The following is a 17206-nucleotide window of genomic DNA, read 5'->3' on the forward strand; positions in this document are numbered from 1 at the left end:
GTGTTCCGAGGCGGAAGATGAGGCGTTCTTCCTCCGGACGTTGGCTCCTCGCAGAGCGCTTCAGGAACATCTCTGGGACACCCGCACCAATCAACTGCACTGCCCTGTGGCCCAACATTTCAACTCCCCCTCTCACTCTGCCGAGGACATGCAGGTCCTGGGCCTCCTCCAACGCCGCTCCCACCATCCCATTCACCTATTGAACTCCTTGCTATCTTCTGCCCAGCAACCCCCCCCACCCCCCAACCACTCATCCCCCACTCCACTTATATCTCCACTCTGGAGGCTTCCTGCCTCTATTCCTGATGAAGGGATTTTGCCCAAAATGTTGACTTTCCTGCTCCTCCAATGTTGACTCACCTGCTGTGCTTTTCCAGCACCACTCTAATCTAAACCCTATATCACAAACAGCAGAGTGGATTAATCAAATGGACTGGGTGGACTACACCTCAGAATTCTGAAGGAAGTAATTGAAGGTTTTATAGAGACATTGGTGGTGATCTTCCAGGAATCAGTGGAGTCAACGAGGGTTTAAGAGGACTGGAAAATGGCTAATGTAAAATCCTTTTTAAGAAGTGAGGGAGGCAGAAGACAGGAAACTGTAGGCCGGAAGACAGGAAACTGTAAGGCTGAGATTGCAGAGTATGTGGAAGTGTCCAGTAAAATAGGGCAGAGTCAGCACAGTATCGTCAAGGCGAGGTCACACCCGGCAAATCTTTTGGAATTCTTTGAGGAGGTAACGAGTTAGACAAAGGAGAGCCTGTGCACATGATCACATTGGGTTTCCAGAAAACCTTTGATGAGGTGCTGCACAGGAGTCTGCTAAATAAGACGGTGTTAGGGGCAAGGTACTGGCATGGATAGAGGATTGGCTGACTGGCATAAGGCAGAGTATAGACCAAGAGGTCTTTTTCTGGATGGCAGCCAGTGACTAGTGGAATTTCGTAGGGGTCAGTTTTGGGCCAGATTTATTCACGTTACACGTTAATGAGCTGAGCTCAGGAACTGTTGTTAAGTTTATAGGTGACACAAAGGTAGGTGGAGGGACACCTGTTGAGAAAGCGGGGAGGTTGCAGAAGGACTTGTACAGGCTAGTACACTGGGCAAAGAAACAGCAGACAGAATACAACATGGGAAAGTGTGAGGTTATGCACTTTGGTAGGAAGAATAGAGGCATGGACTATTTTCTAAATGGGGAAAAGGATTGGAAATAGTTCAGGCTTCTGTAAAGGTTAACATGCAGGTTTAGTAGGAAGTCAAATACAATGTTAGCATTTATTTCAAGAGGGCTAGAAAATAAGAGCAGAACTTGGCAGAGTGGTGGACTTGATCTATATAGGCGTCAGTAAGGTGTCTGACAAGGTTCCTCATGGTTAGCAAGGTTAGATCACATGGAGTACAGGGAGAACTAGGCATTTGGATATAGTACTGGCTCGAAGGTAGGAGACAGAGGGTAGGGATGGAGGTTTGCTTTTCAGACTGGAGGCCTGGGACCAATGGTGTGCCACAAGAATCAATGCTGGGTTCACTGCTTTTTGTCATTTATATAAATGATTGGATGTGAACATAGGAGGAATAGTTAGTAAGTTTGCAGATGACATCAAAATTGGAGGTGTAGTAAAGAAGGTTACCTCAGAGTGTAAGGCACCTTGATCAGATAGGCCAATGAACCAACGAGTGGCAGATAGAGTTTAATTTAGATGAATGTGAGGTGTTGCATTTTAGAAAGGCAAATCAGGGTAGGATTTTATACACTTAATGGTAAGGTCCAAGGGAGTGTTGCTGCAAAAAGAGATGCTGGAGTACGGGTTCATAGCTCCTTGAACGTGGAGTTGCTGGTAAACAGGATAGTGAAGAAGGCATTTGGTATGCTTTCCTTTACTGGTCAGAGTATTGAGTACAGGAGTTGGGAGGTCATGTTGCGGCTGTACAGGACATTGGTTAGACCACTTTTGGAATATTGCATGCAATTCTGGTCTCCCTGCTATAGGAAGGATGTTGTGAAACTTGAAAGGATTCAAAAAAGATTTACAAGGATGTTGCCACATTTGGAGGGTTTGAGCTATAGGGAGAGACTGAATAGGCTGGGGCTGTTTTCCCTGGAGTGTCGGAGGCTGAGGGGCAACCTTATAGAGGTTTTATAAAATCATGAGGGGCATGGATAGGATAAGTAGACAAAGTCTTTTCCCTGGGGTGGGGGAGTCCAAAACTAGAGGGCATAGGTTTAGGGTGAGAGGGAAAAGATTTAAAAGTGACCTAAGGGGCAACTTTTTCAAACAGAGGGTGTGCGTGTATGGATAAAGCTGCCAGAGGAAGTGGTGGAGGCTGGTACAATTACAAATTTAAAATGTATTTGAATGGGTATAGGAATAGGAAGGGTTTATTGGGATATGGGCCAAATGCTGACAAATGGGGCTAAATTAATTTAGGATATCTGGCCAGCATGGACAAGTGAAAGGATCTGTTTCCGTGCTGTACTTCTCTATGACTCTATGACTCTAACTGTACTGCTGAGGTGATATAAGGGTCAATATGGAATATTGTGAGCAGTTTTGTGTTGGCATTGGAGGGGGTCCTGAGGAAGTTTACAAGAATGATCTGGGGATAAAGGACTTGTCATATGAGGAGCAGTTGAGGACTCTGGGTCTGTACTTGATGGAGTTTAAAATGATGAGGGGGGTGGGGGATCTAAGAACAAAGAAAATTTACAGCCCAGGTACAGGCCCTTCGGCCCTCCAAGCCTGTGCCGATCCAAATGTACTGTCTAAACCTGTCGGTCAATTCCTAAGCATTTGTATCCCCTGCTCCCCACCTACTCATGCATCTGTCCAGAAGCATCTTCAATGAATCTACCGTGCCTGCCTCTACCACGTCTGCTGGCAACGCGTTCCAACGCCCACCACTCTTTGTGTGAAGTACTTGCCTCGTGTAACCCCCTTAAACTTTCCTCCTCTCACCTTGAAAGTGTGACCTCTCATTATTGAATCCTTCACCCTGGGAAAAAGCTTGTCGCTACCCACCCTGTCTATACACTTCATGATTTTGTAAACCTCAATCAGGTTCCCCCTCAGTCTCCTTTCTTCTAATGAAAACAATCCTAACCTGCTCTACCTCTCTTCATAGCTAGCATCTTCTATACCAGGCAACATTCTCATAAACCTTCACTGCACCCTCTCCAAAGTGTCCACATCCTTTTGGTAATGTGGCAACCAGAACTGTACACAATATTCTAAATGCAGCCAAACCAATGTCTTGTACAATTTTAACATGACTTGCCAGCTCTTATACTCAATACCCCGTCCAATGAAGGTAAGCATACTATATGCCTTCTTGACCACTCTAACCATTTGTGCAGCCACCTTCAGGGTACAATGGACCTGCTCTCCCAGATCTCTCTGCTCATCAACTTTTCCCAAGGCTCTTCCATTCATTGTATAATTTGCTCTAGAATTAGTCTAGCCAAAATGTATCACCAGATATTTGTCTGGATTGAAATCCATCTGCCACTTTTCCGCCCAACTCTCCAGTCTATCTATATCCTCCTGTGTTCTCTGTCAGTCCCTTGTGCTTTCTGTTACCTCACCAATCTTTGTGTCATCTGCAAACTTGCTGATCATACCAACAGTGTCCTCTTCCAGATCATTTATGTATATTACAAACAATAGTGGCCCCAACACTGACCCCTGTGGAACACCACTGGTCACCTTTCTCCATTTTGAGAAACTCCCTTCAACTACTACCCTCTGTCTCCTGTTGCTCAACCAGTTCTTCATCCACCCAGTAGAACACCCTGCACACCATGTGACTTCACTTTCTCCATTAGTCTATCATGGGGAACCTTATCAAAAGCCTTACTAAAGTCCATGTATATGATATCAACAGCCCTTCCTTCATCTATCAACTTGGTCACTTCCTCAAAGAACTCTTTGAGGACCTGATTGAAACTACAGAATACTGATAGGCCTGGATTGGGTGGACATGGAGAAGATGTTTCCACTAATAAGAGAGACTACGACCTAAGGGCACAGCCTCAGAGGGAAGGGATGACCCTTTAGAACTGAAATGAGGAGGACTTTCTTCAGCCAGAGGGTGGGGAATCTGTGGAACTTATTGCTGCAGAGGGCTGTGGAAGCCAAGTCATTGAGTGTATTTAAGACAGAGGTAGATAGGTTCTTGGGTTTTTTTGTTCATTTGTGTGAAATGTGGGTGTCACTGACTAGACCCAGTATTTATTGCCCGTCCCTAGTTGCCCCCTTGAGAAGGTGGTGGTGAGCTACCTTCTTGAACTGCTGCAGTCTATCTGCTGTGGGTTGATCCACAATACCCTTAGAGAGGGAATTCCATAATCTGACCCAGCGACAGCAAAGGAACAGTGAGTGGCATGGGGGGTAGTGCTCCCATGTATCTGCTGCCCTTGTCCTTCTAGATGGAAGTGGTCATGGGTTTGGAAGGTGCTGTCCGAGGATCTTAGGTGAATATTTGCCGTGCATCTTGTGGTTAGTACACATTGCTGCGACTGAGCGTCAGTGTTGGAGGCAGTGGATGTTGTGCTAATCAAGTGGGTTGCTTTGTCCTGGGTGATGTCAAGCTTCTTGAGTGTTGTTGGGGCTGCACCCATCCAGGCAAGTGGGGAGGATTCCATCACACTCCTGACTTGTACCTTGTAGATGGTGGACAGGCTTTAGGGGAGTCTGGAGGTGAGTTAATCGCTGCAGTATTCCTAGCCTCTGACCTGCTCTTGTAGCCACTGTGTTTATGTGGTAAGTCCAGTTCAGTTTCTGATTAAAATAACTCAGGATGGTGATAGTGGGCAATTCATTAATAGTAACATTATTGAGTGTCAAGGGGCAGTGGTTAGATTGTCCCTTATTTGTGATGATCATAGCCTGGCATTTGTGTGGTATAAATGTTGCTTGCTATTTATCAGCAGCACCATTCATTCACTTATCACCATTCATTCCTGAAACATCAATTCTCCTGCTCCTTGATGCTGCCTAACCTGCTGTGCTTTTCCAGTACCACACTTTCAACTCTGATCTCCAGCATCAGCAGTCCTCACTTTCCCCTCCTTGCCACTTGTCAGCCCAAGCCTGAATATTATCCTGATCTTGTTGCATTCAGACATGGTCTCCTTCAGTATCTGAAGAGTCGCAAATGTGCTGAAAACTGTGCAATCATCGGCGAACATCCCCATTTCTGGCGTTATGATGGAGGGAAGGTCATTGATGAAGCAGCTGAAGATGGTTGGGCCGAGGACACTGCCCTGAGGAACTCCTGCAGAGTTGTCCTGGAGCTGCGGTAACTGATCTTCAACAACCACAACCATCTTCCTATGTCCCAGGTATGACTCTAACCAATGGAGGGTTTGCCCCTGGATACCCATTGATTCCAGTTTTTCTAGGGTTCCTTGATGCCACACTTGGTCGAATGTAGCCTTGATGACAAGGGCTATGACCCTCCCCTCCCCTCTGGAATTCAGCTCTTTTGTCCATGTTTGACCCAAGGCTGTAATGAGGTCAGGAGCTGAGTGACCCTGGTGGAACTCAAACTGGGGGTCACTGAGCAGGTCATTGCTGAGCAGGTGCTGCTTGATAGCCCTGTTGATGGACACCTTCCATCACTTTACTGATGATCGAGAATAGGAGAAAGTGAGGACTGCAGATGCTGGAGATCAGAGTTTAGAATGTGATACTGGAAAAGCACAGCAGGTCAGACAGCATCCAAGGAGCAGGAGATTCGACATTTCGGGCATGAGCCCTTCATCAGTCATTCTGAAATGTCAATTCTCCTACTCCTTGGATGCTGCCTGACCTGCTGTGCTTTTCCAGCACCACACTCTCGACTGAAGATCGAGAGTAGACTGATGGAGCGGTAATTGGCTGGGTTGGATTCACTCTGCTTTTAATGTACAGGACAAACCTGGGTGATTTTCCACATTGTTGGGTAGGTGCCAGTGTTGTAACTGTACTGGAACAGCTTTTCTAGGAGAGCGGCAAGTTCTGGAGCACAAGTCTTTAGTACTCTTGCCGGAATGTTGTCAGGGCCCATAGCCTTTGCAGTATCCAGTGTCTCCAACCTGCCAAACAGCAGAAGCAGCAAGTGATCGATAGAGCTAATCGATTCTGCAACCAACAGATCAGATCTAAGCTCTTCAGTCCTGCTACATTCAGTTGTGAATGGTGGTGGGCAATTAAATGGTGGTTGGAGACACTGGATACTGCAAAGGCTATGGGCCCTGACAACATTCCTTGATATCACGTGGAGTGAATCGAATTGGCTGAAGACTGGGATCTGTGATGGTGGGGACCACTGGGGGAGGCCGAGATGGACCATCCCCTCAGCACTTCTGGCTGAAGGTTGCTGGGAAAGCTTCAGCCTTATCTTTTGCTCCGATGTGCTGGACCCTTCCATCATTGAGGAGGGGGGTATTTGTGGAGCCTCCTCCTCCAAGGAGTTGTTTAATTGTCCACCACCATTCACAACTGGATGTGGCAGGACTGCAGAGCTTAGATCTGATCTGTTGGTTGTAGAATCGATTAGCTCTGTCTATCACTTGCTGCTTCTGCTGTTTGGCAGGTTTGTAGCTTCACCAGGTTGACACCTCGTCTTCAGGGATGCCTGGTGCTGCTCCCAGCATGCCCTTCTGCACTCTCCATTGAACCAGGGTTGATCCCCTGGCGTGATGGTAATGGTTGAGTGGGGGATATGCTGGGCCATGAGGTTACAGGTTGTGCTGGAGTACAGCTCTGCTGCTGTTGGTGACCCACAGTGCCTCATGGATGCCCAGGCTTGAGTTACTGGATCTGTTTGAAGTCTGTCCCATTTAGCACGGTGATAGTGCCACACAACACCATGGTGGGTATTCTCAATGTGAATTATTCTCAATTAGTAAGGGGTTCAAGAGTTACGGGGAAAAGAATGGAGAAACAGAGCAGCCATGATTGAATGATGAAGCAGACTTGATGGTCCAAAAGGCCGAATTCTGCTCCTGTTTCTTATGGTCTCAAGGACTGCAGCAGTTCAAGGGTGGCACTGACCACCACCTCTCCTGGGCAGTTAGGGATGGGCAATAAATTCTGGTGCCCCCAGCGACGCCCACATCTCATGAATACATTTTAAGAACTTCTTACATGTAATCCCTTTGTAAACTGGACACTGTACTCAAGTTGAGGCCTAATTTATAACTTATAAATGTGCCTTCCTTGTTGCTGTACTCTCCACCACTGTATATACATCCAACTGTGCCTTTTCAGTTGTCCCCACGTTTACAAAGATTTCTGTTTCTCCAAGTCTCTCGTTGTTGTGCCAATCTCAGGGAGCCATTGTAAACACAAAGGAGAAGCTGTCAAACTGCAGCCTGGTTAATCTGCTGCAGCTGACGAAGGGTTAATCTGCAGTTGGAGTGAATCTCGAGAGTGTAACAGACAGAGTTCAGTCCCTCCCAGTCAGTCAGACTGCAGGCTGCTGCTGCAGGTTACACTCTCCCTGCTGCACTGTGTCAAACCTCTCCCCGAGGTTTCACTTAAGGATGGAGGAAATGGGCATAACCGAGGAGCAGCCAACTTGTGCCTTCTGCCACTGCCCATTCCCTGACTCTGACGCACTGCCCTGCGGCCATTACCTTTGCTCAAACTGTATCGAGGATTCCCAGACCAAGGGGAAAGCTGGGGGCAGACTGGACTGCCCAGTGTGTGCCAATCCGTCGGTCTCGGAGCCCAGGCCGGACGGGGCAAGCCAGCCTGAGGAAGCAGCTGCCTCTGCCCTCACGGCTAAGCTCCCCTTACCTGGAGGGGAACCTCAGGTGGTGAGCGTAGGTGAGCCTGCAGCCAAATTCCCCAGCGATCCAATAGAGAGACAGTGCCGTGAACACAAGGAGCCTCTGGAGTTTTACTGTGAAGACGATGGAGAGTGTGTGTGTGGGCCGTGTACAATAACAGGCAAACACAAAACCCACTCCCTGCTCAGCTTGGAAAAGGCAGAAAGTCACATAAAGGTGAGTGAGAGGAAATAAAAGTGTCCAATTAAGTGTTAAGGGGAGTTTAATTTAAGACCTTGCTGCTTTCCAAATGAGGAAACGTTCAGTTGATAAGAGAAGTTGTGTGTAACATCGAATCGTAGAATGCTGACAGCAAGGTGGGAGACCATTTGGCCCATCACGGATGTGTGTAAAATTTAAGGAAAGGACTAACACAAATATAAATACTAGTGAAGATCCCACAGATCGAGACTGAGTTATAGAGAAGAGAAAAAGATCCTAAGAGTTGCAAAAAGGCAATTCAAGAGGTGACTTGACAGACTCATCAAGAGCAACTCTCAAAGTTATTTCACTGGTAATACAAAGAGTGGAGATGAGGATAGTCCCAACATCTTAAAGACAAACACAGTGAAACTGAAATGTAAATCAGGAAATGGAAGACCTGTGAAATAATTATCCTATAATTATTCCCAATAGAAGAAGAGAAAACAGCTCTGAAATAGCATAGAACTAAAGCAAAGGCAGGCACTAACTCAATGTAATGTCAGGTTAAAACCAGAACTAGAGAAAAGAATGCAATTGGTTATTGTGAAGAGTGTAGGACATGTTGGTTCCAAGCCCAGATTACTGAAAGAAGTATGGCAGGTGAGGAAAGTGTTGATTTTCCAAACTCTCTCAATTCAGGAACTGCTGCCTTCGATTAGATAATCCCCAATCTCTCCTCAGTGTTGCGAGAACATTCCAGATTGATTCTTCCAATATCAGCTGTGGGGAAATGAATGGAATCAGTGATTACAGATAGAAAGATCAAATACTTCAACAAGTATGAATTGGTGAACAAGTGGGACAACAGTGGGTCACAAACTGCAGCAGGGGCAGGTTGAGCTGAATGGGTTTGTGTCTGTGTTGCATATCCGATGGAATCCCTATGTGAATAGGGAGAACCAGCCTGGATTTGTACAGGGCTAACTAAACCAGCTAAACATTGTTGGCAGACATAACTCATGTGGTTTCAAAGGGAGTGTTGTGGATATTATTTGTATGGATTTACAGATGGCAGTCAGTAAGGTTCCACAAAATAGATTACTTACAGAAACTGAACATGTATGTTATTGAAGACAAACCTTTGACCTGTCTAAAGTATGAGGAATAAGACAGAGAGCGGGGTTAATAAAAATGTAATTAATGCCCCCAGGGGATTTAATGTACCAAGGCACAAAGTCTTTCATGTAATTCTAAATGGCTTAGGTGAAGAAACAGAGAAACAGGGAGTCATATATGATAGTATCTACTGACAGAGTCGAAGTGCAGTTGGAACCAGAAAGGTGAAAAGGTATATAGAGTCATTGGGATGTACAGCACAGAAACAGACCCTACAAGTCCAATTCGTCCATTCTACATAAGATTAGATTAGATTACATTACAGTGTGGAAACAGGCCCTTCGGCCAAACAAGTCCACACCGCCCCACCAAAGCGCAACCCACCCATGCCCCTACATTTACCCCTTACCTAACACTACGGGCAATTTAGCATGGCCAATTCACCTGACCTGCACATCTTTGGACTGTGGGAGGAAACCGGAGCACCCGGAGGAAACCCATACAGACACGGGGAGAATGTGCAAACTCCACACAGTCAGTCGCCTGAGGCGGGAATTGAACCCGGGTTTCAGGCGCTGTGAGGCAGCAGTGCTAACCACTGTGCCACAGTGCTGCCCACAAATCTAGTCCCATTTGCCAGAACTTAGCCCGTATCCCTCCCAACCCTTCCTATTCATATACCCATCCAGATGCCTTTTAAATGCTGTAATTGTCCCAGCCTCCACCATTTCCTCTGGCAGCTCATTCCATACACGCACCACCCTCTGTATGAAAAAGTTGCCCCTTAGGTCCTTTTAAAATTTTTCCCCTATCACCTTAAACCTATCCCCTTGAGTTCTGGACTCTTCCACTCAGGGAAAAGACTTTGTCAATTTGCCATATCCATGCCCCTCATGAGTTTATAAAGCTCGATATAGTCACCCCTCAGCCTCTGACTCTGCCTCAGATACAGGGTGGCATGCACTGGATCCTTGCCCACCTCTTCGTCCTGAGGCATATCAGAAAAAATACACCTCCTTCTTCAGACGATAAAAGCATTGGGACTGTGAATCCACTGTGTCCGAGATTTCTTTGACACAAGAAGGCTGGGTAGAACACAGGGATCCCATTAGCCTTGTTCAGGACCATCACACCTACCCACACCTTGTACACCATGGGAGCTGATCTTGTGTCCACCATACCTGTTACACATGCAGGGCCATTCCCATGGTTTCAACACCAAACTTGGTCCCTTGAAGTAAACACTCTCTCACCTTGCGTAACCTTGTGTCCAGCATTGGTGTTCCTGATGCCATTTCGCCCTTCCACCCCCTCAGGTCCGGGCAGGTCAGGTTTAACCTGGTGCGCAGTCTTCTCCCCATTAGCAACCCTGCTGGAGCTATCTCTGTCATTGCATGAGGGGTGATCCTATAATAAGACCATAAGACATAGGAGTAGAAATTGGGCCATTTGGCCTATCAAGTTTGCTCCACCATTCAAACATTGCTGATAAGCTTTTCAACCTTTTTCTCCCCCTTTCTCCCATTGACAATCAAGAACCTATCTACCTCTGTCTTAACTATACTTAATGACCCAGCCTTCACAGCCTTCTGTGGCAAAGACTTCCATAGATTTCCCCACTCTCTGGCTGAAGAAACTTTTCCTTATCTCCATTCTAAAGGTCTTCCCTTTACTCTGAGGCTGTGCCCTCGGGTCCTAGTCTCTCCTGCCATTGTCCACTCTGTCCAGGCCCAAAAGTATTCTGCATGTTTCAGTTGGATCTCTCCTCATTCTTCTAAACTTCATTGAGTATCGACCCAGAGTCCTCAAACGTTCCTCATAGGTTAAGCTTTTCATTTCTGGGATCATTCACGTGAACCTCCTCTGGACCTGCTCCAGGGCCAGTACGTCCTTCCTGAGATATGGGACCCAAAATCGCTCACAATACTCCAAATGTGGTCTGACCAAAGCCTTATGGAAGTCTCAGAAGTATAACTCTGCTTTTATGTCCTGGTCCTCTCAAAATAAATGCCAATATTATATTTACCTTCATAAATACTGACTCAAATGGCAAGTTAACCTTAAGAGAATCCTGGCCTGGAACTCCCAAATCTCTTTGCCACTTCACATTTCTGAATCTTCTCCCCATTTAGAGAATAGTCCATGCCTCTATTCTTCTTGCCAAAGTGCATGACCTCACACTTTCCAACATTGTACTCCATCTGCCACTTCTTTTCCCACTCTCCTAACCTGTCCAAATCCTTCTGTAGCCTCCTCACCTCCTCAATAGTATCTGTCCCTCCACCTATCTTTGTATTGTCTGCAAACGTAGCCAGAGAGCCTTCAGGTCCTTCATCCAGATCATTAAGGTATAAGGTGAAAAGTTGTGGTCCCAACACTGATCCTTGTGGAACACCACTTGTCACCAGCTGCCATCCTGAGAAGGGCCCTTTTATCCCCACTCTCTGCTTCCTGCCAGACAGCCAAGCTTCTATCCATGCTCGTACCTTGCCTCTAACACCATGGGCCCTTATCTTACTCAGCAGCCTCCTGTGTGGCATCTTGTCAAAGGCCTTCTTGAAAACCAGATCGATACCATGCATTGGCCTCCTTGGTCTAACCTGCTCATTACCACCTCAAACAATTCTAACAGATTTGTCAGGCATGACCTCACCTTGATGAAACCATGCTGACTTTGCCCTATTTTACCATGCATAGAACATAGAACATAGAACATAGAACAATACAGCACAGAACAGGCCCTTCGGCCCACAATGTTGTGCCGAACTTCTAACCTAGATTAAGCACCCATCCATGTACCTATCCAAATGCCGCTTAAAAGTCGCCAATGATTCTGACTCTACCACTCCCACGGGCAGCGCATTCCATGCCCCCACCACCCTCTGGGTAAAGAACCCACCCCTGACATCTCCCCTATACCTTCCACCCTTCACCTTAAATTTATGTCCCCTTGTAACACTCTGTTGTACCCGGGGAAAAAGTTTCTGACTGTCTACTCTATCTATTCCTCTGATCATCTTATAAACCTCTATCAAGTCACCCCTCATCCTTCGCCGTTCCAACGAGAAAAGGCCGAGAACTCTCAACCTATCCTCGTACGACCTACTCTCCATTCCAGGCAACATCCTGGTAAATCTTCTCTGCACCCTCTCCAAAGCTTCCACATCTTTCCTAAAGTGAGGCGATCAGAACTGCACACAGTACTCCAACTGTGGCCTAACCAAAATCCTGTACAGCTGCAACATCACTTCACGACTCTTGAATTCAATCCCTCTGCTAATGAACGATAATACTCCATAGGCCTTCTTACAAACTCTATCCACCTGAGTGGCAACCTTCAAAGATCTATGTACATAGACCCCAAGATCCCTCTGTTCCTCTACCTGACTAAGAACCCTACCATTAACCCTGTATTCCGCGTTCTTATTTGTTCTTCCAAAATGGACAACCTCACACTTGACAGGGTTGAACTCCATCTGCCACTCCTCAGCCCAGCTCTGCATCATATCTAAGTCCCTCTGCAGCCGACAACAGCCCTCCTCACTGTCCACAACTCCACCTATCTTCGTATCATCTGCAAATTTACTGACCCACCCTTCGACTCCCTCATCTAAGTCATTAATAAAAATTACAAACAGCAGAGGACCCAGAACTGATCCCTGCGGAACTCCACTTGTAACTGGACTCCAGGCTGAATATTTACCATCAACCACCACTCTCTGACTTCGACTGGTTAGCCAGTTTTCTATCCAATTGGCCAAATTTCCCTCTATCCCATGCCTCCTGACTTTCCGCATAAGCCTACCATGGGGAACCTTATCAAATGCCTTACTAAAATCCATGTACACTACATCCACTGCTCTACCCTCATCCACATGCTTGGTCACCTCCTCGAAGAATTCAATAAGACTTGTAAGGCAAGACCTACCCTTCACAAATCCGTGCTGGCTGTCCCTAATCAAGCAGTGTCTTTCCAGATACTCGTAAATCCTATCCCTCAGTACCCTTTCCATTACTTTGCCTACCACAGAAGTAAGACTAACTGGCCTGTAATTCCCGGGGTTATCCCTATTCCCTTTTTTGAACAGGGGCACAACATTCGCTACTCTCCAGTCCCCTGGTACCACCCCTGTTGACAGTGAAGACGAGAAGATCATTGCCAACGGTACTGCAATTTCCTCTCTTGCTTCCCACATAATCCTAGGATATATCCCGTCAGGCCCGGGGGACTTGTCTATCCTCAAGTTGTTCAAAATGTCCAACACATCTTCCTTCCTAAAAGGTATCTCTTCTAGCTTATCAGTCCGTTTCACACTCTCCTCTTCAACAATACGGTCCCTCTTGTTCGTAAATACTGAAGAGAAGTACTTGTTCAAGACCTCTCCTATCTCTTCCGACTCAATACACAGTCTCCCACTACTGTCCTTGATCGGACCTACCCTCGTTCTCGTCATTCTCAGGTTTCTCACATATGCATAAAATGCCTTGGGGTTATCCTTGATCCTATCCGCCAAGGATTTTTCATGCCCTCTCTTAGCTCTCCTAATCCCTTTCTTCAGGTCCCTTCTGGCTATCCTGTATCCCTCCACTGCTCTGTCTGAACCCTGTTTCCTCAACCTTATGTAAGCCTCCTTCTTCCTCTTTACTAGATATTCAACCTCCCTCTTCAACCAAGGCTCCCTCACACGACCATTTCTGCACTTTCAAGTTTTCAGAAATCTCATCCTTCATGACAGACTTCAAAATCTTACCAACAGCTAATGTTAGGCTAATTGATCTGTAATTTCCTGTCTTTTGCCTCACTCCCTTCTTAAACAGGGAGGTGACATTAGCAATTTTCCACATGGCCACGAATCCCCAAGGGAGCTTAGTTTTTATACTCACTGCTCTGTGTGCTCCTCCCCCAGAAACAAGGCCCCAAATCCCTGAGGTAAGTTAGTTTTTGTACTCATCGCTGTGTGCTCCTCCCTCTGACTCCGCTCCTTAGAAACAAGCAAACAGGAACCGGGATCGGTTGGTATCGAGTGAAGCTGTCGGCTGTTTCTTTATGCATGCCTTCGAAATTTGGACTGCTCTTTCCTCCAGACCATAGCACAATGGGTGGTATAGAGCTGTCCTTATATGTAGAATTAGAGGCAAAAAAACTGTAGATGCTCGATTCCAAGGTAGACGAGGTAGGTTGGAAAAACAGTTCTCTGCCATGTGTTCTTCCAGCCTACCTTGTCTACCTTGGAATCCAGCATCTGCAGTTTTTTTTGTCTCTAATTCTACATATAAAGACAGCTCTATACTTGAATTCCATCCTGGTAAATGATGGCCAGGAATTCAAGTATTTCTTAAAGTTGAACGGCATTCTGTAGATTAGGTAGACATCAGTAGGCTGGAAGAACACAGCAAGCCAGATGGCATGAGTTCTTTGCCATGTGATCTTCTAGCCTCCTGCTTGTCTACCTATAGGCAGACTGCCATTTGAGTTGAGGCAATACTCGAATTCCATGCTGGTAAATAGAACATAGAACATAGAAAAATACAGCACAGTACAGGCCCTTTGGCCCTCAATGTTGCACCGATCCAAGCCCACCTAACCTACACTAGCCCACTATCCTCCATATGTCTATCCAATGCCCGTTTAAATGCCCATAAAGAGGGAGAGTCCACCACTGCTACTGGCAGGGCATTTCATGAACTCATGACTCACTGAGTAAAGAATCTACCCCTAACATCTGTCCTATACCTACCACCCCTTAGTTTAAAGCTATGCCCCCTCGTAATAGCTGACTCCATACGTGGAAAAAGGTTCTCATGGTCAACCCTATCTAAACCCCTAATCATCTTGTACACCTCTATCAAGCCACCCCCTAAACCTTCTTTTCTCCAATGAAAACAGCCCCAAGTGCCTCAGCCTTTCCTCATATGATCTTCCTACCATACCAGGCAACATCCTGGTAAACTTCCTCTGCACCCGTTCCAGTGCCTCCACATCCTTCCGATAGTATGGCGACCAAAACTGCACACAATACTCCAGATGCGGCCGCACGAGAGTCTTATACAACTGCAACATGACCTCAGGACCCCGGAACTCAATTCCTCTACCAATAAAAGCCAGTACGCCATATGCCTTCTTCACTGCACTATTTACCTGGGTGGCAACTTTCAGAGATCTGTGTACATGGACACCAAGATCCCTCTGCTCATCCACACTAACAAGTATCCAACCATTAGCCCAGTACCCCATCTTCTTGTTACTCTTACCAAAGTGAATCACTTCACACTTACCTACATTGAACTTCATTTGCCACCTTTCTGCCCAGCTCTGCAGCTTATCTATATCCCGCTGTAACCTGCCACATCCTTCCTCACTGTCAACAACTCCACTGACTTTCGTATCATCCGCAAACTTGCTCACCCAACCTTCTAGCCCCTCCTCCAGGTCATTTATAAAAATGACAAACAGCAATGGTCCCAAAACAGATCCTTGCGGAACACTGCTAGTAACTGCACTCCAAGATGAACCTTTACCGTCAACTACTACCCTCTGTCTTCTTCCAGCGAGCCAATTCCTAATCCAAACCTCCAACGCACCCTCAATGCCATACCTCCATATTTTTTGCAGTAGCCTACCATGGGGAACCTTATCAAACACCTTGCTAAAATCCATATACACCACATCTACCGCTTTACCCTCGTCCACCTCCTTAGTCACCTTTTCAAAGAATTCAATAAGGTTTGTGAGGCACGACCTGCCCTTCACAAAACCATGCTGACTATCCTTGATCACATTATTCCTATCCAGATGTTCATAAATCCTATCCCTTACAATTCTCTCTAAGATTTTGCCCACAACAGAAGTGAGGCTCACCGGCCTATAGTTACTAGGGTTATCCCTACTCCCCTTCTTGAACAAGGGGACCACATTTGCTATCCTCCAGTCTTCTGGCACTATTCCTATAGACAACGAGGACATAAAAATCAAGGCCAATGGCTCTGCAATCTCCTCCCTTGCTTCCCAGAGAATCCTAGGATAAAATGCTATCAGGCCCAGGGGACTTATCTATTTTCACCCTTTCCAGAATTTCCATCACCTCTCCCCTACATACCTCAAAGCCGTCCATTCTAATTAATTGTGACTCAATATTCACATCGGCAACAATGTCCTGTTCCTGAGTGAATACTGACGAAAAGTATTCATTCAGTGTCTCCCCAATCTCTTCAGCCTCCACACGCAACTTCCCATTACTATCCTTGACTAGACCTATTCCTACCCTAGTCATTCTTTTATTCCTGACATACCTATAGAAAGCCTTTGGGTTTTCCCTAATCCTACCAACTAAGGACTTTTCATGTCCCCTCCTTGCTGCTCTTAGCTCTCTCTTCAGATCCTTCCTGGCTACCTTATAACTGTCAATCGTCCCAATTGAACCTTCACGCCTCATCTTTACATAGGCCGCCCTCTTCCCTTTAACAAGCGATTCCAATTCCTTATTAAACCACGGCTCCCTCACACGACCCTTTCCTCCCATATGAATTGTGCCCTTCCCTTGAAGCCTACTTTTCCAAGCCACGCATCCTAAGTCGTGCCTCACCGCATCATAATTTCCCTGCCCCCAGCTATAACTCTTGCCCTGCAGCGCACACTTATCCCTCTCCATCACTAGAGTAAAAGTCACTGAATTGTGGTCACTGTCCCCAAAGTGCTTACCTACCTCCAATTCTAACACCTGGCCTGGTTCGTTACCCAGAACCAAATCTAGTATGGCCTCACCTCTTGTTGGCCTGTCTACATATTGTGTCAGGAAACCCTCCTGAACACATTGGACAAACACCGACCCATCTAACGAACTCAAGCTATAGCTTTCCCAGTCAATATCTGGGAAGTTAAAGTCCCCCATAACAACCAACCTATTACTTTCACTCTTCTCCTGAATCATCCTCGCAATCCTTTCTTCTACGTCTCTAGGACTATTAGGAGGCCTGTAGAAAACTCCTAACAGGGTGACCTCACCTTTCCTATTCCTAACCTCAGCCCAAACTACCTCAGATGGCGAATCTTCATCCATCGTCCTTTCCACCGCTGTAATACAATCTTTGACAACCAATGCCACACTTCCCTCCCTATTCCTCGACTCTCTA

General features: G+C 46.4%; 1 protein-coding gene across 1 annotated transcript in view; it reads left to right on the plus strand.

Moving 5' to 3' along the window:
- The first annotated feature begins 7497 nt into the window (after positions 1–7497).
- Positions 7498–17206, plus strand: part of LOC140480273 (E3 ubiquitin-protein ligase TRIM7-like) — a 95758-nt gene continuing 86049 nt past the window's right edge. Inside the window, exon 1 of the mRNA XM_072574983.1 lies at positions 7498–7993. Coding sequence (XP_072431084.1) covers positions 7529–7993 — 465 coding nt within the window. The 5' untranslated portion in view covers positions 7498–7528. The remainder of the gene's footprint in view (positions 7994–17206) is intronic.

This window comes from Chiloscyllium punctatum, chromosome 8, assembly GCF_047496795.1.
Source record: "Chiloscyllium punctatum isolate Juve2018m chromosome 8, sChiPun1.3, whole genome shotgun sequence".
Lineage (NCBI taxonomy): Eukaryota > Metazoa > Chordata > Chondrichthyes > Orectolobiformes > Hemiscylliidae > Chiloscyllium > Chiloscyllium punctatum.